The sequence below is a fragment of the Bufo gargarizans genome, unplaced genomic scaffold, assembly GCF_014858855.1.
Source record: "Bufo gargarizans isolate SCDJY-AF-19 unplaced genomic scaffold, ASM1485885v1 original_scaffold_1944_pilon, whole genome shotgun sequence".
NCBI classification, from domain to species: Eukaryota; Metazoa; Chordata; class Amphibia; order Anura; family Bufonidae; genus Bufo; species Bufo gargarizans.
Window position 1 is genome coordinate 21,869 of NW_025334577.1, and position 27,224 is coordinate 49,092.

The 27,224-nt window shown below is 42.8% G+C and overlaps 1 protein-coding gene across 1 annotated transcript in view; it reads left to right on the plus strand.

The window, feature by feature from the left end:
* Window positions 1–27,224, plus strand: part of LOC122923804 (dnaJ homolog subfamily C member 11-like) — a 60,419-nt gene that overhangs the window by 18,195 nt on the left and 15,000 nt on the right. Inside the window, exon 5 of the mRNA XM_044274648.1 lies at window positions 18,067–18,183. Within this exon, the coding sequence (XP_044130583.1) occupies window positions 18,067–18,183 (117 nt within the window). The remainder of the gene's footprint in view (window positions 1–18,066; window positions 18,184–27,224) is intronic.

Sequence of the window (27,224 nt, forward strand, 5' to 3'; positions counted from 1 at the left end):
TGTGCCCGTACAGCAGTTTACGACCACATATGGGGTGTTTCTGTAAACTACAGAATCAGGGCCATAAATATTGAGTTTTGTTTGGCTGTTAACCCTTGCTTTGTAACTGGAAAAAATGGATCCAAATGGAAAATCTGCCAAAAAAGGAGAAATTTTGAAATGTTTTCTCTATTTTACATTAATTCTTGTGGAACACCTAAAGGGTTCAAATTTTTTGTGGTTTCTATTATGTAAGCCTCACAAAGTGACTTCAGACCTGAACTGGTCCTGAAAAAGTGGGTTTTAGAAATGTTCAGAAAAATTTCTAGATTTGCTTCTAGATTTTCAAGAATTTTTCAAAATTTTTGGTAAAGACTGCTTCCTTCTCCCATGTGCTGCTGAGGAGAAAATGGAGCATGCTGAGAGCAGAGTGCGCCATGTTCTCTGATACTAGGCTGCGCAGTAGCCTAGTATATCAGTAAATGTCAAATCCCGGTATCAAATCGATACCGATACAAAAGTATTGATTGGGTATCTGCTACAACCCTAATAATAACAATATATTAGTAAGTGCCCTGTATTAACTTTCTCAACATGTTAAATGCCATTTACTGACGTGAGACAACCCCTTTAATCCCTTTAAGCATAAATGTCTGGCATGAAAATTATCAAATATTAACCTCCTAAATTGCACATAATCTACAGTATGTTTAAAAGGGTTGTCCTACCATAATGACCTATCTCCTATCTACAGGATAGGTGATAAATATCAGATTGCTGGGGGTCTGACTGCTGGAACTCCCACTGATCATGAAAAAAGGGGTCCTGAGACATTCAATTACATTACCGCCAATCTATCTACACAAGGGTCTTAAAGGGGCTGTCTCACTTCAGTAAGTGGCATTTATCATGTAGAGAAATTTAATACGAGCAACTTACTAATATACTGTTATTATCCATGTTGCTTCCTTTGATGGCTGGATCCATTTTTTCCCCTTCCCCTGCGACAGCACGACAGAAAGGATCTGCCACCAGGGACAGGAAACCTGCAGAATAAAAAGGTGGAGCCTCTCTCCTACCTCAGTTGTTTCCTGTCCCTGGAGCGGGAGACCTGCAGTTTTCTTTAAGGTTCTACCTATAGCTTGGAAGTCCCAGAGATGCTCTGAAGGGCTATGTGGCACATACCTGCTTGGATATATCGCCAATATGTTGGGCTAGTCAGGACCCTAGGAGCCGGTGGTGGTCTAGGCTGCCTCCTGGCTCTTGCGGCAGGTGCGTGTGCGCTCCTCAATGGGAGCATTGGATCGTCCGAGCGCAGTTACCTTGCATGCGATCTTTAGGAGGAAACGACGCAAGAATTGGACGCCACTTCCAGTAAGACGTTCATTCCACGTGACGCGCTTCCGGATTTGCATTCCACATGCGGAGGGAAGGGGCAGGAGCAGATAAAAGTAAGTGAGAATCCGGGAAATGCCAGCTTGGTTGCTGCAATTCACTTTCCATTGTCTGGATAGCGGTATATTCTTCCTACCCTCCTCTTTGCTCATATAGTAAATGCTTGTTCTCCGCTATTTCTCTCCTTACATCGTTATAATCCTCTAAGTGAGGAGTTGTCCTCCATTTGGGGCTACACTTTGGTGACTGCCCAGAAATTCTGGCCAGACAAGTGTTCCGGCTTTGAGAACATGGAGGAAAAAAGACCTGAGAAGAAGAGATCCCGGCGCCGATATTGGTTGGCTTTGGAATGGGTAAGTGCCCGAACATTTAAGTGATACTAAAGGTGGTTATTTCTTCTCGCTAGACAAGGCCGAAGAAAGTTTTGGCTAAGAAAAAAAATAGAGAATGTGCATTTTGTAGATGTTCCCCATCTTCCTCTTATTAAAAGAAGTTGTGTCAGCAGTGTATAGAGAAGACTGTGGCCGAAGAATCGCCTAGTCTTTTTAGTGTAAAATCACTCATCAGATTGGAAGTGAAAGTTTCTCTAAGGGCATGTAAACGCCAAAAGAGATCAGTAGAAGACTGGGGGTCAGAGGTGAATTCTTCGACTGATGGCGAAGAAGTAGTAGAAACATACGGCTCAGAAAATTCCTCTTCCTCGGGTGAGGAGATGGAGGGTAGACCGTTGTTTCCAATTGAACACGCTGTCAAATTGGTAAAGGCTATACGTTCCACCCTAGACTTAGAAGATGTAAAAGATAATAACTCTGTAGTTGATTCGGTATTTGAGGGCCTTCAGGAGAAGAGACACAGATGTTTTCAGTTGCACAAAATTGTGTTGGGCCTCTTTGACAGAGAATGAAAGAAAGGTGATAACAAACCCTTTATTATTAAAGGATTTTAAAGGCAATATCCCTTTGAGGCAGAAACCTCTTCCTGGGCTAAAGCCCCAAAGATTGATGTCGCCATTTCCAAGATCTCAAAAAAGTCCTCTCTCCCCTTTGAGGATATGGGATTCCTGAGGGACCCATTAGATAAGAAGATTGATTCTTCTCTAAAAAGCACCTGGGAGGCTGCGGCCTCCACGTTTAGACCAAGTATTGCTGCCACTGTCACGGCCAGATCCATGAGTATCTGGTTGGAATGTCAGATTAGAGAAAAGTGTCCAAGGGAGCAGATTTTGGCCTCCTTGCCTACTCTGCATTGCCTCTGTGAATTTGGTTAAGCTGGTTGCGCAGGCTTCCTCCTTGTCTAATTCTGCCTGCCGAGCTCTTTGGTTAAAGAATTGGAGAGATGGAGATTTGTCCTCTAAACAGACAGTGTGCAGCATTCCTTGTCAGGGTCAATTTCTTTTTGGTCCAGAACTTGATTCCCTCTTAAAGAAGGCGGCAGATAAGAAAGAGGTTTTCTCCTGGTGCTTTCTCGACTCCATTTTCTAGATCCAGATGGCCCTTTCGTTCATCAGTTAGATTTCAGAATAGGGGGCAAATTATCAATAAAAGCCAGAACCCTAGATCAAGGGGGTCTGGGGGAAAGGGCTTCCTGTTCGGTAGTTCCTCTTTCCAGCCTAAGAAGCCATCACAGCAATGACGCCAGAAGTCCAGTGGGAGGAAGGCTAAAATCTTTTCTTCCCGCGTGGGAGAAGGTGGCAGGAGATTGGGTCAGGAAGAGCATAAGAGAAAGTTTAAAGTTAGAATTCTGTGCAAATCCTCCCAAAAGGTTTGTAGCCACAAAGACGCAGAGTTTAGTTATGGAGACAGAAATGATAAAGCTGTTAGAGAAGCGGATGTTAATACCAGTCCTGGTGACAGAACAGGGGAAGGGGTTCTACTCTCCGCTGCTTCTAGTGAAGAAACCAGACCACTCCTTTTGCACAATTAATAATCTGAAACATCTAAACAGATACCTTCTCCTCTGGAAATTCAAGATGGAAACAGACAAATCAGCAGTTCATCTTCTGTATCACAAATGTTTTTGGGCGGTCCTGGATTTAAAGGATGCATATTATCACATCTCTTTTCATCCTGTACACCAACAGTTCCTCAGAGTGGCAGTGACTGTAGAAGGAAGTGTCCGTCAGTTCCAATTTCAGGCTCTTCCGTTTGGCCTCTTTATGGCCCCCAGAATATTTACAAGAGTTGTGGCAGAAGTAGCATCATTTATAAGAAAGGGGAACATCCTATTCCTGCCCTATCTGGACAATTTTCTAATCATAGCAGTCTCTCAGCAGGATTGTGTGATGGCAGTTTAGGGGGTGAGGAACATTCTGGAAGATTTAGGATGGATATCAATCTCAAAGTCCAGAATTGTGCCAGAAACTTGTCAAGTGTTTCTAGGACTTCTCCTGAATTCGGTAGTGCAAAGAATCTTTCTGACTAGGAGAAAATTTTGCGAGTCCATACAAAGCGTCAAATGTTAGACTGCCCAGAAATTGACAGTCAGAAAAGCTATGTCGGTTATGGGGTCACTAACCTCCTGTATTCCGGCAGTGGAATGGGCCCAATTTCATACTCGACAGCTACAGAAAGAAATACTATCATTGAGGAAAACTGGGGGATCTTTGGACTCGAAGATAATGATCTCCAAGAAAACATTAGAAGATTTATGCTGGTGGGAAGACGGCACCCACCTGAGTCAGGGGATTCCTTGGGGTTACCCCTATCGAGTAGTGATAACAACAGATGCCAGCCCATGGGGATAGGGAGCTCGTTTTTTAGACCAGATGATTCAGGGTCAGTGGTATCCAATGCAGAAGATGTTCTCCTCAAACAGGAAAGAGCTGCTAGCCATAAGACTGGCCTTGGAGACAGCGTTACCCTTTATTTATCTAAAACATGTCAGAATAATGTCGGACAATCAGTCTGCAGTAGCTTACATAAACCATCAAAGGGGGACAAGATCGGTTTCCCTCATGAGGGAAGCAGACCGGTTATTCCATTTTTGGAAGGAATGGTAAGTCATCTGTCTGCTCTCTACATAAGAGGCCAGAAGAACTTTCAGGCAGATTTCCGGAGCGGTCATCAGCTAAGACAGGGAAAATGGTCCCTGAACACTTCTGTATTCTTGAAGATAGTTTCTCTCTGGGGGATCCCCTCTATCGATCTTTTTGCCACCAGACAGAACAGAAAGGTAGAGAGATTTTATTATCTCAACCCAAAAGAATTGGGGTGGATGCCTTTCTTCAGAAATGGAACTTCCCTTAGGCTATGCCAGCCATGCTTAACCTGCAGCCCTCCAGCTGTTATAAAACTACAACTCCCACAATGCCCTGCTGTAGGCTGATAGCTGTAAGCTCTACGGGCATGCTGGAAGTTGTAGTTTTGCAACAGCTGGAGAGCCGCAGGTTGAGCATGCCTGGGCTATGCCTTTCCCCCGTTCCAGCTCATTCCTCTAGTCCTCAATAAGATCAGGGACGAGGGCGCAAGAATAGCTCTGATAGCTCCCTTCTGGCCAAAGAGAGCATCGTTTTCTCTCATGAGGTTGATGTCGGTCTCAGATCCATGGATCCTTCAGGACATCCCAGACCTTCTGATGCAGGGACCGGTATGTCATCCAAATGTCAGGGGTCTGCACCTTTCGGCCTGGAATTTGAGCGGTCAATACTAATTAGACAAGGGTATAATTACCAGATGTTGATTCAGTTACATATTTATTCCCAGAATTTTTGTACAGTCACTCAGAATTGAGAAAGCTCGTTGGAAAAACGAGTGAAACGTTTTCAAGAAATCTACAGTACGTCCAGTTGCCTTGATTTATTCTTTACAGATATAATTAGACAAGGTTTTTCTGAAGCTTTAGTGTCTACATTTTCTAAGAAGCAGAAAAGCTGTAACAATTTCTATCTATATGAGAGTTTGGAAGAAGTTTTTAGACTTTACAGGGATCGGGGCAGGCGCCTTTACCCTGTGATATTTCAGTCCGACAGATTCTGGAGTTTCTCCAGAAGGGATTGTCTAAGGGATTAGCTAAAAGCACCCTTAAAGTACAGGTCTCAGCCCTTTCTGCCCTGGGGGGAAAACATTTTGCTATTGACCCTTGGGTAATAAGATTCTTCAAGGCAGTAGATAGAATCATCCCAATGAAGGTACCCAAGTTTCCACCCTGGGATCTAAACCTTCTGCTAAATGCCTTAACTAGGGAGCCCTTTGAGCCTTTATAATCCTGTTCTGTAAAAGGATAGGGGGCTAAGCTTTGATCAGCGCTGGGATTAAAGCGCTGCATCACGTGTATATACGTGCTAGCTGCATGGGGCATGTGCAGATAGGACATATATACACAGTGGGCAGTCGGAGAGGGGTTAAAGGGCCTGTGTCCACTTTTCTAGTTATCCTCTATCCACAGGATCAGGAAAAACTAAGAGATCCGTGTGGGTCTGAACGCTGGAGCCCCCACTGATCCACCTTCTTGACTGAGTAGCAGGTCGTGCATATGCCCTGCCTCTCCATCCACTCTCTATGGGGTTGCCAGAGATGGTGGAGTATAGCACTGTCTAATTACAATGGTCCCAAAGAGAATTAATGGAGCAGCAGGGCGTATGTGTAGCCTATCACACCTTAAAAAGGGGAACCAGGACCCTTTCCTGTGATCAGTGGGGGTTTACAGAATCGGACCCCACTATTCATATAGTTATGCCCTATGGTGTGGAGAGGATAACTTGAAAACCTGGACAACCCCTTTAAATCCTCCACCACCAGTATCTCTTTACATGGCAGCAGTGATGCCTGTAAATACAGAATATCATCACTGCCGCCATGTAAACTATACGTGTCAATACTGGAGAATGTGACGCACTGTTCCGAATTTTTTGGGCATAAGTCCAACCCCCCTTTGCAGATCACAACCTTTAACAAAGCCCAAGCAAAGGTGCTAGAGGAGCAACGTGAGCAAAGGGCACAAATGGAGGGTCATAACTGAAGTAGAGACATTGGGGTCACCTGATGCAGGGTAATAGTGGGGATCCTGGAGCAGCTGCAGTAGTATTAGGGGGGCAACTGGAGAAGATTCAATATTAGGGGTGCTTTTATAGTGGGGGAATCTAGAGCTGGGGCACTTATGGGGGTGCACCTAAAGCAGAGGCATTGGGGGACCTATGGCACAGCCCCCACCCCCCCCCCCCCACCCCCAATGCCACTCTGAACGCTACATAGATATGTGTCTGCTATAAACAAATCCCCCTATTCCCCCCCCCCCCCCCTTACAGTCTCCTACAGCTAATTGCTGTCACACACCTGAGTATTCAGCCCAGAACCGCAGAGGAGTCCTTCTCTCCAGCAGCCACAGTTTCCTGACAGCAGGGAGGACAGGAGGAGGCAGACACCTTCTCTCCTCCTTTACAGTCAGCAGCCCCAGAAGTCTAGAAGATACTGCTGGGCCTCCTTTACAATGTACACCAGTAGGAGGCTGCATCACTGTGTGATACTGCCACCTAGTGGTTACAATAATCAGTCTCAGCTGGAGGTGTCGGAAAATCCATGCCTCGTTCATTTTGACAAAAGTAATGTTTTGTCTCTGACAGAGAACAACTTTGTCCATGTGGGTGTGATATGCTGAAAACCCTCTCTGAGATGAAAATGAAGGCTGTTCAAGACAGTACACTGGGCCTATTCCAGCCACTGTTCCAATCTGCCTGCCCAGAAGTCTATGTTGTCAGGGAACACAGTATGCATTGGAGAAAGGCCAGAGTCCAGATAGGACTGAACCTGGGTGTTCAAGTGGTACATCTCCACTTGCTGGTTTGCATCAGCATGGCACAGCACACAAACAAAATTTCTCCATCATGTGGCTTCTGTTGCTTGTGGTAGCAGAGATGGCGGGAGGTCGGTGACTTGGCAAGGGGTGGAGAGGAGCCTCCTGGTGAGGCACGCAGGCAGCAGGTGTCTGCTTGACTGAAGCTGCAGCATGCTGCATACACAGTTTTCTTGTAATAAAGCAATTTGGCCTCCCTTTTGAACAACGGGAAAACATTTCCCCATTTTGCTTTGATAGTGAGGGCCTAAAACCATGGCTATCCAATAATCATCAGATTGCTTTGTGTGAACGAAATGCCTGTCAGTATGTAAGCAAGCCTACAGCTTGCAATTCATGTCAGCGTACCCGAGTACCCAGGTCTTTCCAACTACGTCTTCTGCTGATATGATTGCTTATCATGACCAGTGTCGTCGTCGTTGTCGTCATCATCATCATCATCATCAATCATCATCATCAATCATCGTCATCAATCATCATCATCACACTCATCCTCCTGCACAGGCAACTACTCCTGCTTCTCCTTCTCCAGTGGCAGGTTCTTATCCTCCACTTCCTCCTCCATGGAATTTATTCATGTTCCCAATAGCTACAGGTTGGCCAGCAAGATGCATTAGCTGCTCTTCTTCCACGTCCCTTGTTGCTTCAGCATTAGCTTATGCGATAAATATGGGATGACATCAGTTATGTAGAAGTTGTCCCTACTGACAAATCTAGTGGCCTCTTTAAAGGGCCTATCTCACGAAGACCCTCCTTTAAAGGACACCCAATCTATGCGCTGGGAAAGGACCATCATTTCCGGTGACCTTCTGAGCTCGGTGAATAAACGCTGCCTATAACTTTGTACCGGTAAGATCTATCCTTGTTTTCTTACCCACACAAGGCATTGTCCTGGCCCTTACTCTGGGACACAGGACGTCCATGTTTATTTTCACCACCAGGTGTGGTTCCCCCTGATCCTTGGGGTCCACACAAGTTAAACAAGGGTCTGCCCGTGGGGCCCCATCTACCGTGACCCGCCTCCCATCGGTCTACGCGTACTTAGGGTCCCGCTTGTGTCTGTCTGTTTATGTTTGTAAGGGGATTATATAATTTTACTTGTATTATTAAAAGTTACATATTTTAGAACGTTACTGCCCCTTTAACTTTCACATATTACGCTTCTGAGCAGTACTTTGGTGAGAGGTGCGGCTGCACCATTCTCCCTTGGAGGGACGACTCCCCTTTGTTTTGTCCTCTTTAAAGGGCCACAGTAAACAACAGGCATCTCTGGTGAGCTGCTACTGCCTGACCACGAAACAACACATGCTCCCTGCTGAGGAGGTCTGGTGCATGAAAAAAAAAATCATTCTTTGCCACATAAGAATGGCTGAAATGCAGTCTCCTGGACATGGCCAGCACACTCTGCAAGCCACTGTACTGTTACAAAAAGAATTGCACGAAAATATGTATGACCTGTGCCACGCAGGGAGCATGTATTATTTCCCCTAAATGCAGAGCGACCACGGAGGAGGAGGATAAACACTTGGTGTGTGTTTTTTAGAATAATGGCAGCTATCTTCCAGTGAGGCAGCAGAATCCACTAAGTCATACAGCAACGACTGCACCGTCAGCAACTTGGCCAGGTGGGAGTTAAAGGGGTTATCAAGTGAATGGGGCTGATCTGTGCCTAGGCCATGTGACCAATGGTCGTGACATCAGTGGTTCAGAGTTGTTTGAGCAGGAGAAGCAGTAACTGATTATTTAGATGACAAAGACACTGTACTGCATGTGGGTGCTGCCTGGCTACCGCAACACAGGAACTCATGATGCCTCTTCATGTGCTGCAGTAGAGTCATGGTGCCAACCTTTGTGTTTAAACCCCCACGGCTTAATTTATTCCTGCAGATCTTGCACACAGCACTTTTTTTGTCTCCCAGCAGTGTGGAGAAACTGTCAGATGAGAGATACTCGCACAGAGTTAGGAGCAGCCGCACTTGGCTTATGTCTGGCACATTTATGTCGGGGATATAAACCAAATGCTTTATATAAAAGAAAGGATCAAAGGAAATATTTCAAAGGGAATTGATCCTAGAGGTGGACATATAAAACACCTCAAAAATTATTTGTCGAATAATTTAATTAGGTTGTGTAATCGGTAAATCGTGGTACAAGCGTCTAAGCAAAAATATATATAATTTATTATACAATAACTCAAAATACAATCAAACTCAATAATATGCAATAACATACAGTAATAAGCAGTACCCAAAATTCGCCACTAGATGGCTCTAACACCACTACCCACGTTCCATATCACCTCTCAAACATAAAATGTAATACAAGCGTCCCGACAACAATTATGAGATATACACAATAGTGATGAGGACAGATACGAACCCTTGCTCTGCTGAAACTATGACCAATCTTGGATATCGGGTAGTATTGATACATAAGTTATAAATTATCAAGCCTGATATGACTATGGAATGAATATTCCAATCGGAGATTCTCTCTGATATCAATATTAGATCTTTTATTCAGTAATGTGCATCTTTACTGAATAGTGATAATATTGATGTAGTATATCTAATATTACACATCCGCAATAAAGTGGGAAGTTTCTAAATATCAGGCCAATTAATTCAATCGATACTACACGTAATAAAGTTATACATTACCCAAGGATGCGGATGATATGCATAGTCTAATGGGAAGTCGGCTCTAAGGTCCGTTCTGATCATTTGGATTTTTCTCCTGGGGTCTCTCTTTTCTTTCTTTGTTTCTCTGTGTTTCTGTGTCTTTTCTGTGTTTCTGTGTTTTTTTTTCTTTCTTCCCCTTCATATGTGTGTGGTTTATGATCACAAACTTATCAGTTAGACACACCTTCCTAACTTGGAGTTTTCCAATCATTGACGGTTAGGCTTGTACATATGATAATGACTGGGATGTCACTGTATCACCCAGAATGCAATTCAGCTGTTGGTGCAATGTTACCTATTCATACCTAGGTGGCACTATTGCATAAGCTACTAGCATCATCACAGTTAAGGGTTAGGGTTAACTGTACAGGTCTGATTTCTCTTACATTCTATACACATAATATATGGAATCCTAAATCCAAGATAAGGGATTACCTTTGACACATGAACCAATTAAAACACAGACGTTTGGGTACCATTTGAGACATTTGCAAAGAGAGAGAGAGAGAGACACACGGCGGCGCTGCTTCCACTGGTATTGCCGTCATTAGTTGAATAACCGTGAATGCGGTATAATATGCTTCGCTGTGTGGTGCTCAGCAAAACAGAGATGCAGACTGTAGGTCACGATGAGAAGAGAAGATGTAACAAAGTTGCGGCACTCACCGGAATACTGATTACTTCTTTATTCGGGCTTCCTTAGAAGACAGCATGAAGGATCCAAGGGCCCCTGGATCCTTCATGCTGTCTTCTAAGGAAGCCCGAATAAAGAAGTAATCAGTATTCCGGTGAGTGCCGCAACTTTGTTACATCTTCTCTTCTCATCGTGACCATTTGAGACATTTCCCAAGCTACTCTCAAATTTATGTACCGATAAGAATATAATGGACCTTGTACTCTCACAGATATGTGTGTCTCCTCTGTTACGCCAACGGTTGATAAGAAATAGTTGTAGAGCAGCACAAAATGGACCTTCTGACCTATCCGGAATGCATCAGCCATGATGGGACCGCCAATTCACCACCGTCCCACATGTAGTAGTAGATAACAGAAGATTTCACAGCAGCATATCCAGTGTGACTTTTATTGGGAACCAAGAGTGCACACACATAGCAATACGAAGTTTCGGCTACACAGTAGCCTTTCTCAAGTATACTGTAAAAGGCTACTGTGTAGCCGAAACGTCGTATTGCTTTCTCAAGTATACTGTAAAAGGCTACTGTGTAGCCGAAACGTCGTATTGCTATGTGTGTGCACTCTTGGTTCCCAATAAAAGTCACACTGGATATGCTGCTGTGAAATCTTCTGTTATCTACTCCAACAGTTGATTGATTGTTAGTTAAAATAACACTATCTTACTATAAAATTTACACTTAAAAATCTTCTCATCATGCTTCAGTAGTGTATACGTTCCTAGTGAGAAATATATAAGATAATAGATGCATTGTTGTCCTTCATAATATCCAATAATATAGTACAATACATATGTCCTATTGATTATCTTATACTAAAACTTGATGTTTATTATACATATACATCACAGATTTTCTGCCTTATCAATAGGCATTAAACCATGGGGATAATTAGTACCAGATGCATCTAGAAAATATCCTTATCTCAGTCATAAATCTATAAGGAGACAAGAATGACTCTTCTCAGACTGGCACATCTACAGAGAAGAAATTTATATTAACTGTGTCTTTTCCATTAACCTTTTTCGGCCTACTTTAAAATACATACACAATGGTGAATATAACACAACATGGCCTATTATATATAAAATCCACTATAATTAGGATATTATGATATAAATATTATACACCTATGAAAAGGCACAACAGTTTTATCTAGCCCTGGCAATTTTTTGGGGAGTTTATGGCAACACGTTGTCTCTGCCCTTTGTTGCCGCCACGGCCACCACTCTCTCCCTCTGCTGTCACCTACTCCTCAGCAGCCCAATCTGGGTCCTAGGTCGTGTCCAAGACACAATCATAGTCATCATCGCCCTCCACGACACTTTTATCAGACTATGATTTGTCATCATGGGCTCCTTGGCCCTTCTCCCTATTTCCTGCTCTGTATTTGCTCCAAGTGCCAGTGTAACTACTACTGCCACAATAGTGGCTACAAGTGCCACTTTTACCACCACCAACACAGCTATGCATGGGGTCCCCATAAATCTCCTCATGGCAATCCAAATGCTGACTGTTCTCAGACAAGTCTTTAAAAGGGAGATACTCTTGTGTATCTTCCATAGCGCGTGGTGGGGTTTTGAAAATAGGTGTTGCAAGTGAAAGGCTTTTCTTGAGATGCAAGGAGGAGAAGCAGAAGGTTTTCTGTGACTCCTAGCTCCATGGCATGGTGTCAGACTCAGAGATGACCTCAAAATCATCCTGCTGTGACTGAGAGGAGGAGTGAGCCATCCAGTCCTCGATCTTATCCTCTTAGTGCTCATTAATAATGTGGTACCTGGGCCGTTTCTTGGACGGGGTGCTGTCAGAAGGGGGGCGCCGGCAGGGCACAGTCATCGCGCCGCCAGAGCCAGCGAGGGACACAGGCCAGAAGAGGCCTGCATCGCATCGCTGGAGGAGGTAAGTATAATTTTTTTTATTTTTTATTTTTTATATATATATATATATATGTGTACAAATTACAATACTGGCACATAAGGGGAACTACTGGCACATAAGGGGAACTACTGGCACATAAGGGGGACTACTGGCACGTAAGGGGGCTACTGGCACATGATAGGGGGCACTCTGGCTACTGGCACATGATGGTGGGGGGCTCTTATTACTGGCACATGATTGGGGGCATCTATGGGGGCACTTATTACTGCCACATTATTTGGTGGCACTATGGGGGCATCTACTGAGGCTAAAAAGAAGGGGTATTTTATATGGGGGGCTCTGTATAGGGGCATTTTATACTGGGACACATTATGGTGGGTACTATGGGGAAGGGGGGGAGCACTATGGGGTCATTTACGGGGTCACTGAGAAGGGGTATTTTATATTGGCACATTATGGGAACATTAGCTCAACTGGGAGCATTACAAGGGGGTATGTTTTGCACTGTCACATTATAAGGAGAATTATTTCTACTGGGGGGGGGGGCATTATGGTGGGCTTTATTACTCCCCCATGGTATGACCCCCTAGTAGCAGCACCAGCCTCTCCCTGCTCTGCTATCCCTCTGCCCTTTCTCCAAATCCTTAATATGAAATCTTTCTCATTAGGATAAAGCACAACAGCTGAAGTGGTGTCCGAGATCCCCAAGGGCCAAGCCAAGTAATTGTAAGTTTTTATGTGGAGTATGTTTATGTTATACACATATAGCCTACACTGTGCCACACAATATACAGTATACCAGTTTTTTTGACACTCGCCCTGAGAGAAATTTTACCTAGAAACTGCACTGTGTGATACCTATCATAAGCCAGGGAAGAACTGTGGCCTACTACTTCTGGCCGGATGGCTGGTGCTTCTACTGCTACAACTGCATAATTGCTCAGCATTTGTAGAATGTATGTTATTGGGGTGCTGGCAATAAACCTATGAACTGTAGAAACTTGAGTTTCTTTTTCTTGTAAGATTTTGTAATGTAGAACTACTTGACAACAAGCTGCATGAATATCCAGAACTTTGAGTGACCAGTACCTCGCTTCCTCTATATGCTTTCCATGATCAAAGTTCTTAAAATATTCCGATATATCTTTGTATACTCTGCTTATCGTGTCCCTATCATTCTAGATTAGTGGCTTGTGGCTAGGGTTGTTTCGATACCAAAATTTTAAATCTGTCTCGATACCATAAAAAAGTATTGCGATACTCGATACCATGAGAAAAAAATAATCAAACAGTCCTATCCTATTTTTTGGGGCGACAAGGTGACAAAAAAAAATGGCGACTCACGCAGTTTTTCTAAAAAAAATTTTTTTAGCTTTTATGGCGTTTACCGCATAGGAGATATTTTTTTTATATTTTAAGAGTTTGGACTTTTCGGACATGGTGATATGTAATATTTTATTTATTTATGGTTTATATATTTTATATGTAACATTGGGAAAGGGGGTGATTTATACTTAATATTTTGATGTGTTTAATTTTAATTTTTTAAAATTTTTATTTTACAGTTTATTTAATAATGATTTCCCCCCTTAGGGGCTAGAACCTGGGATCTTTTAATCCCTTGTCTATTCACCCTAATAGAGATCTATCGTATCGATACCGGGCTAGAAGTATCGATTAGGTATCGAAAGTTCAATACCCGAAACAACCCTACTTGTGTCTGAATTAGCTTTTTGTCAGACACTGCCATTCTTTCACAAGCCTAGCTGGGAACAGAAGGGCATTTTTTTTCTTTTACGCATAAGGACCTTCTTGCGAACTGCCTCTGATTGGCTGATCAGTCTGTCTTTCAACCTCTGAGCCAGTTAGGGCAAGCTCTTCCCCCCACATTCTCACAGTGTCATGTGATCCTCCATCTTTGTCCTCCATCTAGGTTTTCCCTGCCAATATTCACTTTAAAATTAAGCTTGGCTCCGTTTTTACTTGATTCATCAGAAATGCAAAAAGTTCGGATTCGTTTGGTGACAAGTTTTTTGGGAAATGTATAACGAATCCAATTAGTTTAGAATCAATTTACTCCTCTGTATCCAGAAGGAAGGACAGAGGAGCAACACAACACATTTTTATAAGAAAATATGCTCCAGGATTGTTATTTCATGGGGAATACATGTATGTGTTAAAACAGGTACTGACTGGTACTCTTTGAAGAACATTACTCACCTCACCGATCCCTGTCACAGCCATTACAAGGCTTACCAGGTCCCAGCTGGTCTACACTTCCTGATCCCAGCTCGACATGGAAGAAATGCCATCCTGGAGATGCCTGCTCAGCCAATGACTGACTGAGCAAGTAACTGATCTGCTGAGCAACCATCTATTGGCATTTCATGTCTGTTGAGCTGAGACCAGGAAGCAGAGGGAGTCATTGAAGCAATTTTGTTTAAATTCATTCTGCCTCTTATACAAAAAAATATATGTTAATCCCACCGTGCAAACGCTCTAAGCATATTCCCTATGCATCTTGCAGGAAAACACATGTACCATCCCCACCACTGCCATCAACTTTAATTGCCAAGAAACCACTTGGCACAACATTTTTGAATGTCCATCCAGTGCCAACGACACTTAAGTTGCTCTTTCCAAGGACTCTCAGCCCGTGCAGATAGGTGGGAGTCGCATTAGAACCTTCCTCTATTGGCTGTATGTCTCGCTAGGATATAAGAAGGGTTGTCCTCTTTAGCCATAGATTAAAACATGTTTGCAGTTTTGACATTTTTCATAAAAACAAAAGCCTTGCCAGCTGCACCTTTTATGTTAGCTCTTTGATTTCTATTGAGATGTATGAGGCTGCAGCTGTGGTTATTGTAGAAGCCTCAGAGCCGTGACGCCCAGGGATTAGTCCTTGCTATCAATGCACTCATTTCATCACCCGGTGTCAGCCCTGTAAAAATGAGAATAGCTCTGTTCTTTTCCTTGCTGTATCTATTCTGGAACCACGTATCAGTCGATGCACTGACAGTGAATTATGAGCCTATTGCAATCCAATTAGGATTAACCCTGTGGTGCTCCGGTAATAAAATTGTGATTATTTTTCTCCACACCAATTGATTCATGTGTTGTTTAATCCTTTCAATGTCAGTGGCATGAGGAGTGAAGTCAAGAGCTTGCCACTCCAGAGACTGCACTTATTGATTACTCCAAATCCTAACAGGGGAGTGGGGGCATTTACTATGGATTGTTTATACTAAAAGGCAAAACCGCTTAACTGATGGAGTTTTTTTTCATTCCTCAGAAGCAGATGGTTGTATTAGTAATGCATGTCTGCTCCCTCTGGAGCATTCCTGTGCACTGCCACTAACTTGTTAAAGGGTAGCTGTCAGCAGATTTGTACCTATGACACCGTCTGACCTGTTACATGTGCACTTGGCAGCTGAAGGCACCTGTGTTGGTCCCATGTTTATATGTGCCCGCATTGCTGAGAAAAAGTATGTTTTAATATATGTAAATTAGCCTCTAGGAGCCACAGGGGCGTTGCCATTACACCCAGAGGCTCAGCTCTCTCTGCAACTGCTGCGCCCTCTCCACTTTGATTGACAGGGCCAAGTGATGATGATGTTTTCACTGCCTGGCCCTGTCAAAGTGGTAAGCGCGGCAACTCCCCTGTTGATCCTAGAGGCTTATTAGCATATGTTACACATCATTTTTCTCAGCAATGCAGACACATATGAACATGGCACTCACCATAGAGTAAGTTCAAAATTAAAACACATTTATTTAAAACATGTTTAAAAAATATAAGGTTTAAAGCAAGCCTGTTGGATTAGGCAAATAGAAGCAATTCAGAATGACCCCCTAAAAAATTATAAATACAATTATATTCTATGGTATACTTCTGATATAGTCACGGGCTGTAACAATTAGTGTATTAGTTAATCCATCCTTGGTAAACAGAGAATTGGATTATTCTTTGGAACCTTTATTTATAAATAGTTTTCATCATATTACAGTTTCTGAACCTCTGTGCATCAATTATAAAGAACCATATTTTCTCTATATCAAGGCGAAAAAAACAGAACTGGATCGCACATCCACAATGCTAGGCTTAGATCTAATTAAATTCGCTTCTCGCCGCAATATAAAGGTGTACAGCCCCTATACTACATGCTGTACAAGAGGCATTAGTGTACATTTTGATCAAAAGGCAATAATGCCTCTGGTATAGCATGTAGTATAGGGGCTGTACACTATTATATTGCGATGAGAAGTGAATTTAATTAAATCTAAGCATAGCTTTGGGTATGTGCGATCCAGTTCTGTTTTTCCCCCCTTGATACATACATGTTTAATCTTTCTTCTTTATTAATGGCATCCGCACTCCTGCAGTGACCTGCAGTTCCTGATAGCAATGGACATGTTGTGTTAGACAACTGTTCACATGGTGCAGTACTGCATGTGGCGCTGTACTGGTGGGTTGGTGGGACCCAGGGCCATGGGTGGCATTGTCAGCTGGTTGCTGTTTGACTCCTGGGTCCTGCCGCCTACTAGGGCAGTGCCGCTTTGTCACCGCATTGTGCTGCGCCTTTTTGTCAGAGTAGGTCCCACTCAAAGAGGCGACCTTGGCGTGGTGAGTGGGCTTATGCCTTTTGATCAAAATGTACACTAATGCCTCTTGTACAGCATGTAGTATAAGGGGCTGTACACCTTTATATTGCGCCGAGAAGCGAATTTAATTTGATCTAAGCATAGCATTCCTGATGTGCGATCCAGTTCTGTTTTTCTCCCCTTGATACATACATATTTTCTCTATGTACTCAGCTTAAAACAAGAGACGTATTCACCTATCTCAAATTGATCAAACACAAAAGGATAAGGATTTCTGCTATAACCACCTTTTTGAAACTTTGAATATTCAAGGTCACTTATGTTTTTTATCAAGACTTTGAACACTTGTAAAATTCTCATTACCTACAAAGTGTATTACTATTCATTTATTTTAATTTTTTTATTCATAGAGGCTATATCAGTCACTGTTTATTGAATGTAGAGTATATACTAAGCTAATACTAGCTTAAATCTATTAATAGCTGATCACCAATCGTACTAAGGATAGATTAACTAATGCACTAATTGTTACAGCCCTTGACTATATAAGAAGTATGCCATAGAATATAATTGTATTTATTATATTTTTTAGGGGGTCATTCTGAATTGCTTCTATTTGCCTAATCGAACGGGCTTGATTTAAACCTTATCATTTTTTAAACATGTTTTAAATAAATGTATTTTAATTTTGAACTTACTATATAGATGGTGAGTGCCTGTTTTTACTTTTCAAAAACATTTATATTGCTTTTCCAGTGACGGGGTGAGTCACCAAAAAACGGAGCACCTTTACCATAGTTTAAGGGAGGGTGAGCCACTATATTCATTATATATTTTATTATATAAATTACTACATATGAACATGGGGCCAACACAGATGCCTTCAGCCTTAAGAAACTAAACTGGCACTGACTGGGAGTTGTAGTCAGCTGGAGGGTCGACATTTTGCAGAACTCTGCCCTGAAGACTATTGCACTGGTGTGTCATGGCAGTCTCAGGATAATGTATTGCTAGTAACAATGGAACCAGTTACCATGTCTCCTGTGTTTCAGGGCAGGCTTCTTCGGGACAGTGGTGGAGTATGGCGCAGAGAGGAAGATCTCTAGACACAGCGTTTTAGGGGCCACAGTGAGTGTCGGCGTGCCACAGGGAGTATCATTAAAAGTCAAGTAAGTAACACTTCTGCTGCTGCAGAACCTCTTTTTATAAAGACGCTCTGCAACTTGGGTATATATTGTGATGTTCTGCATGAGCTGAGATATGTATTGATGTTCCCTGCACCACAACTCTATATTATCGTTAAGATATACATTCAATGCCAAAAATAAATAAAAATAACACACCCAGATAGAAATGTCAGATTACTGCAAAACTAGTCTTTCATTTATGTCTCAGGCAGACATTTAAATGATTACAGGTGTGGAGGGTTGTTGTTTCAATGAATTGCCTGCCATTTACCCTGTTCTGACCTCTTAGGAGGTGTTGGAAGCAGTGGTTATATGAGGGCAGGCACACACGTTGACGTTGCTCTGGATGGCCCAGACAGATCACCAGTAGGGAGGATCATTTGATCCACTGACAAACATGAGCAGCTCCCATCCAGACACAGGTGGCACCTTCATTACACCCCTCTCTCTGCCCAGACCATTTCTAGGTGCTTAGCAGATGGAAAATTGGTGTGACTGCACCCATTACGTGTCCTGCCTTTGATAGCCAGTCACCGTTACTTTTGTTTGCAGTGGTGTCGTGAACGAGAAACTTGGACTGTTATGGACTGGAACCGTATCATCTTTAGCGATTAATTCAGGTTTTGTTTGGGATCCCATGACTGTTGGGTTCAAGTATGGAGGCCTTGTGGTGAGCGCTTCAATCCCGCCTTTGCTGTGCAGCAACACAGTGTCCCAACTGCTGGTGTGATGATCTGGGGATCCATCGCATACCACAGTCGGTCACCCCTAGTAGTGATACGAGGGACACTAACAGCTCTGCGATATGTGCTGGACATGGAATCTTATTGAAAGCCCTCATAGGGACCCTCAGGATAGCAAAAGACCGTTTAGTGTACTGATTCAATATCCCAAGGGTCCCTATGAGGGTTTTCAATAAGATTCCTTGTTAGATTAGGGGTTATTTCCCCGTGTATTTACTCACTAGGATTGGAAAGAATTCCACATACTATAAATGTTATGGCAGGCTTTTTGGCACAGGGTATAAACAAAGATAATTTCACACAAGAGGCCAACCAGGTATTTTCAAACCAAGCAATTCCTCTAAACAACATGGATATACAAACAGGATTTCAAAATCTGGGAAAAACTTACAAACAATACCAGTGGAAATCTGTGCTTTGGTCTGATGAGTCCAAATTTGAGATCTTTGGTTCCAACCACCGTGTCTTTGTGCGATGCAGAAAAGGTGAACGGATGGACTCTACATTCCTGGTTTCCACCGTGAAGCATGGAGGAGAAGGTGTGGGGGTGCTTTGCTGGTGACACTGTTGGGGATTTATTCAAAATTGAAGGCATACTGAACCAGCATGGCTACCACAGCATCTTGCATCGGCATCCGGTTTGCGTTTAGTTGGACCATCATTTATTTTTCAACAGGACAATAACCCCAAACACACCTCCAGGCTGTGTAAGGGCTATTTGACCATGAAGGAGAGTGATTGGGTGTTGCGCCAGATGACCTGGCCTCCACAGTGACCGGACCTGAACCCAATCGAGATGGTTTGGGGTGAGCTGGACTGTAGAGTGAAGGCAAAAGGGCCAACAAGTGCTAAGCATCTCTGGGAACTCCTTCAAGACTGTTGGAAGACCATTTCAGGTGACTACCTCTTGAAGCTCATCAAGAGAATGCCAAGAGTGTGCAAAGCAGTAATCAAAGCAAAAGGTGGCTACTTTGAAGAACCTAGAATATGACATATTTTCAGTTGTTTCACCCTTTTTTGTTATGTATATAATTCCACGTGTTAATTCATAGTTTTGATGCCTTCAGTGTGAATCTAAAATTTTCATAGTCATGAAAATAAAGAAAACTCTTTGAATGAGAAGGTGTGTCCAAACTTTTGGTCTGTACAGTATATAAACCCAAAAAATTGTCTACAGAGGAGTACATTAAAACCAAATATCCATATAGATCACCCAAAATACATAAAAGGTTGGGACAGTGTCCTCACTGAAAACTCATTAAGACTTCTGAAATATATGGTTGATTATGAAAGACACTATTTTGAGCTCATTTCTGAACAACTTAATCAAGAGATAAAAGAAATACTCGCGTTTGGTCAACATTCAGACTTTAAAAATCTGAAGTCCAGGCTACAAAAAAGCTTGGAAAGCCTGAAAAGAGGAGATAAAGGAAAGATAACATCGGAAATACAGTCGTGGCCAAAAGTTTTGAGAATGACACAAATATTAGTTTTCACAAAGTTTGCTGCTAAACTGCTTTTAAATCCTTGTTTCAGTTGTTTCTGTGATGTAGTGAAATATAATTACACGCACTTCATACGTTTCAAAGGCTTTTATCGACACAATTACATGACATTTCTGCAAAGAGTCAGTATTTTCAGCGTTGGCCCTTCTTTTTCAGGACCTCTGCAATTCAACTGGGCATGCTCTCAATCAACTTCTGGGCCAATTCCTGACTGATAGCAACCCATTCTTTCATAATCACTTATTAGAGTTTGTCAGAATTAGTGGGTTTTTGTTTGTCCACCCGCCTCTTGAGGATTGACCACAAGTTCTCAATGGGATTAAGATCTGGGGAGTTTCCAGGCCATGGACCCAAAATGTCAACGTTTTGGTCCCAGAGCCACTTCGTTATCGCTTTTGCCTTATGGCACGGTGCTCTATCGTGCTGGAAAATGCATTGTTCTTCACCAAACTGTTGTTGGATTGTTGGAAGAAGTTGCTGTTGGAGGGTGTTTTGGTACCATTCTTTATTCATGGCTGTGTTTTGGGGCAAAATTGTGAGTGAGCCCACTCCCTTGGATGAGAAGCATTGAATGGTCTCGGGATGCTTTACTGTTGGCATGACACAGGACTGATGGTAGCGCTTACCTTTTCTTCTCCGGACAAGCCTTCTTCCTGATGCCCCAAACAATCGGAAAGAGGCTTCATCGGAGAATATGACTTTGCCCCAGTCCTCAGCAGTCCATTCACCATATTTTCTGCAGAAGATCAATCTGTCCCTGATGTTTTTTTTGGAGAGAAGTGGCTTCTTTGCTGCCCTTCTTGACACCAGGCCATCTTCCAAAAGTCTTCGCCTCACTGTGCGTGCAGATGTGCTCACACCTGCCTGCTGCCATTCCTGAGCAAGCTCTGCACTGGTGGCACTCCGATCCCGCAGCTGAATCCTCTTTAGGAGACGATCCTGGCGCTTGCTGGACTTTCTTTGATGCCCTGAAGCCTTCTTAACAAGAATTGAACCTCTATCCTTGAAGTTCTTGATGATCCTATAAATTGTTGATTGAGGTGCAATCTTAGTAGCTACAATATCCTTGCCTGTGAAGCCATTTTTATGCAACGCAATGATGGCTGCACGCGTTTCTTTGCAGGTCACCATGGTTAACAATGGAAGAACAATGATTTCAAGCATCACCCTCCTTTTAACAGGTCAAGTCTGCCATTTTAACCCAATCAGCCTGACATAATGATCTCCAGCCTTGTGCTCGTCAACATTCTCACCTGAGTTAACCAGACGATTACTGAAATGATCTCAGCAGGTCCTTTAATGACAGCAATGAAATGCAGTGGAAAGTTTTTGAGGGATTAAGTAAATTTTCATGGAAAAGAAGGACTATGCAATTCATCTGATCACTCTTCATAACACTCTGGAGTATATGCAAATTGATATTATAAAAACTTAAGCAGCAACTTTTCCAATTTCCAATATTTATGTAATTCTCAAAACTTTTGGCCACGACTGTACATTCGTGATAAATCAGATTTTGAAGCTGACCGTGTATACAATTGGAAAAAACAGAACATTTTCCAGGGAGAAACACTAGGTATACTGACTACTCTGAATCTGAAACCTCCGGGGCTGAAATCACAAACACCAAAGATTTTAACAGAGGTGGTACTAAAAGAAAGGTCCGATATAATAAATACCGCAATCTGAAAAAAGCGGGAAATCCGACTAATAATACATCAGAATGTATCCAGCCGTCACAAACTGGAGAACCCTCATTATTGGGTGGATTTGCATTCTCCAGTGCCAGCTGCCATTTCAAGCACAAATGGGAAATACCATTTCAACAAGGCCAAAAATGACGACAAAAATGCAGAATACCTCAGCGTCAGCATCACTATCATTAATGCACTCAGGCACAAATATCACCAATACTACAGTGCAACAGAACCTGGGCCCAACATTGGCTGGTCAGCCAAATATTTTTGCAACACCATCCGTAGCCCCCCTTTTTTTTAGGGCAGAACAGTATCCAATTAAGGGACAGGGACAAATGGGGTTACAAATCAAAATGACTGTAATTGGTAGTGAGAGCTGTAACCAGGGATCTGAAAAATACGTTACTCCATGGAATATTGGCTTCCCTCATAAAAGAACTGCCAATACAGACAGAATAACGGAAGAATTAAATACGACCCAGGTTATCAATCTGTCAGCACTGTCCTTAACGGAGGCACAAATTATACTTCTAAAAAGAGGTCTCACTTTTACACCAGTACCACGGTTTGATAAGTTTAGTTGGGTGAAGGACATACATTTATTAGCACTGCACAAACAATTTGCAAGTACAACATCTGATATAAGCAAATTAATCCAGAAAGAACAACAAGCATTGTATACTCTGGAAAGTCTTCATATGAAAAGTGAGGGTTTTTCCTCTGAGATTATACCTCCATTGACAGACCTTCAACCCAGATCCAGATTGTCCCCACCTTTCTCACAGTTCAAAAACATTAAAACATTTGTAGCATTAGTAGCTCAGCTGATCAACAAATTAAAAATAAAAACGGATATTATTCTGAAAAATCTGACATATGAGGAATTCAATGCACTTGAAGAATTAAGGACGAATAAGGACATTGTGATAAAATCAAGTGATAAAGGCGGTAATATAGTGGTCCAAGACAGGAAAGATTATGATCAGATGATAAATAGGCTATTGATGGATAAAGAAACATATGAGATTTTGAAAGAGAACCCTACAAACCGGTATCTCAGTGAATTACATAAAATTCTGAAGACAGCCAGGGATCAATGCTCGATATCCAAAGAAGAATTTGAATTCCTGTACAACAAAAGCCCCACGATTGCGACATTGGGCGAGAATATACCATAAGAGAATTTTTTAATTATTGGAGTAGTGGCATCCTGTACTTGCCCAAAGCTATATGTTGGCAAAACAATACAGGAGCTAAGGGGGAGAATATCAGGACATATCAGTGCCATCAATACAGAAAAGGATACCTCACTTTATAGAAATATTACGTATATCCACAACAGCAACCTGGATGTTCTTAAATTTTGGGGACTGGCCAAAATCAAACTGGACCCTAGAAGTGGGAATCTGGACCAAAGACTACTTCAGGAGGAGGCTAGGTGGATTCACAGACTACAGACCCTTAGTCCAAAAGGCCTAAATGAAGGCTTTTCTTATACGGCCTTCATTTAGACATGTTTGAAAAAATAATTCACATAGATGATAACTAATTTAATAACAACTTTGTTAGTGTTTAGGTAGGATAAATTATGGTAAGCCTGTATAATTTTATAACGACTCCTTAAAAAAGCCATCCATATTAATATGAGACAAATTCTGCCTATTCAACACAAATGCTGCCTGTATTTTTTTTAGATAAGTAGATGACACACAGAATAAGGTATAGAGGAGTGAATAACAATGTCACAATATGAGTAATACAATTGGATACACTCATGTGATATATATACTAGTGTGTCATCAGTTATAGTGATCCATCCTCACCCAGTATCCTGTCCCAAGATGTATTGAATATTGCCAGGTCTGTATGGCTCCATACCAGTTGAGTTCATATACACACAGATCCACTAAGGCAAACAGAATATCACATGTGTGAATATAGAGGTCAAGTTGCTGTATATAAGTATCTTGTGAGTTAAGTGTTTTAGTCCACTAAAAATTGTGATTGCCCCAAGTTACACAGCTAGATGATGTCTTTCTCATTGTTAGTATAAAATATATTGTAATTGTAGTCCAAAAATTGTTCTCCACATACTGAACATATTAACATAGTACATAAGGCCGAAAAAAAAACCCTGTGAGGTAGAAGCCAATTTTCCCCACTTTAGTCAGAATAACTCCCTGGATCAACGACCCCTCTCTAGTAGCTATAGCCTGTAATATTATTACACTCCAGAAATACATCCAGGCCCCTCTTGAATTCCTTTATTGCACTCACCATCACCACCTCCTCAGGCAGAGAGTTCCATAGTCTCACTGCTCTTACCGTAAAGAATCCTCTTCTATGTTTGTGTACAAACCTTCTTTCCTCCAGACGCAGAGGATGTCCCCTCGTCAGTCACAGTCCTGGGAATGAATAGCTGATGGGATAGATCTCTGTACTGTCCCCTGATATATTTATACATAGTAATTAGATCTCCCCTCAGTCGTCTTTTTTCTAAAGTGAATAGCCCTAATTTTGATAATCTTTCAGGGTACTGTAGTTGCCCCATTCCAGTTATTACTTTAGATGCCCTCCTCTGGACCTTCTCCAGCTCTGCTATGTCTGCCTTGTTTACAGGAGCCCAGAATTGTACACAGTACTCCATGTGTGGTCTGACTAGTGATTTGTAAAATGGTAGGACTATGTTCTCATCACGGGCATCTATGCCCCTTCTGATGCAACCCATTATCTTATTGGCCTTGGCAGCAGCTGCCTGACACTGGTTTTTGCAGCTTAGTTTGCTGTTTATTAAAATTCCTAGATCCTTTTCCATGTCAGTGTAAGGGCTCTTTTCTTCCGGCATAGAGTTCCGTCGTCGGGGCTCTATGCCAGAAGAATCCTGATCAGTTTTATCCTAATGCATTCTGAATGGAGAGAACTCCGTTCAGGATGCATCAGGATGTCTTCAGTTCCGGACCGGAACGTTTTTTGGCCGGAGAAAATACCGCAGCATGCTGCGCTTTTTGCTCCGGCCAAAAATCCTGAAGACTTGCCGCAAGGCCGGATCCGGAATTAATGGCCATTGAAAGGCATTGATCCGGATCCGGCCTTAAGCTAAACGTCGTTTTGGCGCATTGCAGGATCCGACGTTTAGCTTTTTCTGAATGGTTACCATGGCTGCCGGGACGCTAAAGTCCTGGCAGCCATGGTAAAGTGTAGTGGGGAGCGGGGGAGCAGTATACTTACAGTCCGTGCGGCTCCCGGGGCGCTTAAGAGTGACATCAGGGCGCCCCACGCGCATGGATGACGTGATCGCATGGCACGTCATCCATGCGCATAGGGCGCTCTGACGTCATTCTGGAGCGCCCTGGGAGCCGCACGGATGGTAAGTATACTGCTCCCCCGCTCCCCACTACTACTATGGCAACCAGGACTTTAATAGCGTCCTGGTTGCCATAGTAACACTGAACGCATTTTGAAGATGGATCAGTCTTCAAATGCTTTCAGTTCACTTGCGTTTTTCCGGATCCGGCGTGTAATTCCGGCAAGTGGAGTACACGTCGGATCCGGACAACGCAAGTGTGAAAGAGGCCTTACCGAGTGTTTTACCATTTAGTATGTACTGGTGACTTGCATTTTTCCTTCCCATGTGCATAACTTTACATTTATCAGTGTTAAACCTCATCTGCCACTTATCTGCCCAAGCCTGCAATCTGTCCAGATCCCTCTGTAGTAGTATACTGTCCTCCTATTGAGTAATACATTGGATCGACAGTGTCTTCAGAGCTGATGACACACTGTAAACCATGCGTAATCAATTCTGCGCATAAGAACACATCTAGCATGCATATGAGGTTTATCGAGGAACAGTAGCTTCAAGTCCTGTCCTCCCCCCACGGGTAATAGCAGAGTAGCGATGCCTGTGGAGAGGAGTTATACGACCTGAGAAGGTGATTGACGAGAATAGGCACTAGCAGAGCAGCGATGCCTGTGGGGAGGAGACAACATGGCCTGAGAAGGTGAGTGACTGGTAAAGGGGTGTGAGCGCACATTGTGTTCAAATACTGATGCGCTCACGCCCGATAGCAAGAAGCGCCTGTCGGTCAATGGTGTCGGGAGCGGTATTGGCCATTGATTACAGGGAGGGCATTTGTAGCGCATATAGACGGGCATTTTAAAGCGCACGCTAGTACCCCACTTCACCTGACGAAGCCACTTAGTGGCGAAACATGTCGGGAGGGGTGTTAAGGTGTAGCGTTCTAGCATTTTAGACAGCTAACAGTCCGGTGGACAATTGTAGCGTCAGGTATAGCGGAGAGTCAGCATGTTAGATGTGTGTGAATGGTTACCAGCAATGTATGTTCGAAGTGGTATGCCTGAATTGGTGTGTATGGTGCAGACAAGGGACATACAGTGGTAGAGTGGACAAATCTCTTAGCCACATTGTTTCTAATTGAGCTGGAGCGCGCAGAGTATTATGTGACACTCCAAGGGCAGTTGATACAAGCGTGTAGCCTGCAAAGCAAACAGGCACACGCCAATAGGCTGCGAATGAGGTGTGCACTATAGTAGAGTTTGAGAATTACTACCAAACAATTGATAACACGTGCCAGGCTCTTAGAACAGTCGATACGTGTGTGTGGCTTGCAAAACGGCTGCAAACCACGCAGAAATAGACTGTCGAGTATTGCGGCAACCCTCACTGTTAATGAACAAACACCCAATTCAGGCTTAGTATCTAGAGAGATTTAATATACCCATGCCAATTTCAGTGGTTAACTAACCACACACTATCTAACCCGAACAATCTATATAAAATAGAGCACCTGCTGGTGTCAATATCGGATGATTTAGGTGACATTAATCCCCCAGTTGCCGCTAGCAACCTCTAGTAGCTACTAGGTAATTTAACCTCACTGTTTTCTGATATATTTTTATTACAATACTTTATTAGGTAGAGACCCCTAAAGGGATTTTTTCTGATCTTGTGACCGTTTAGTGTATTGATGTGCTGGACATCCCACGGCCACATGTGTTCCTCTCATGGCAGGGCTTCCAGCTGGCATTTTTCAGCAGCATTTTCATAATGCTCGTCT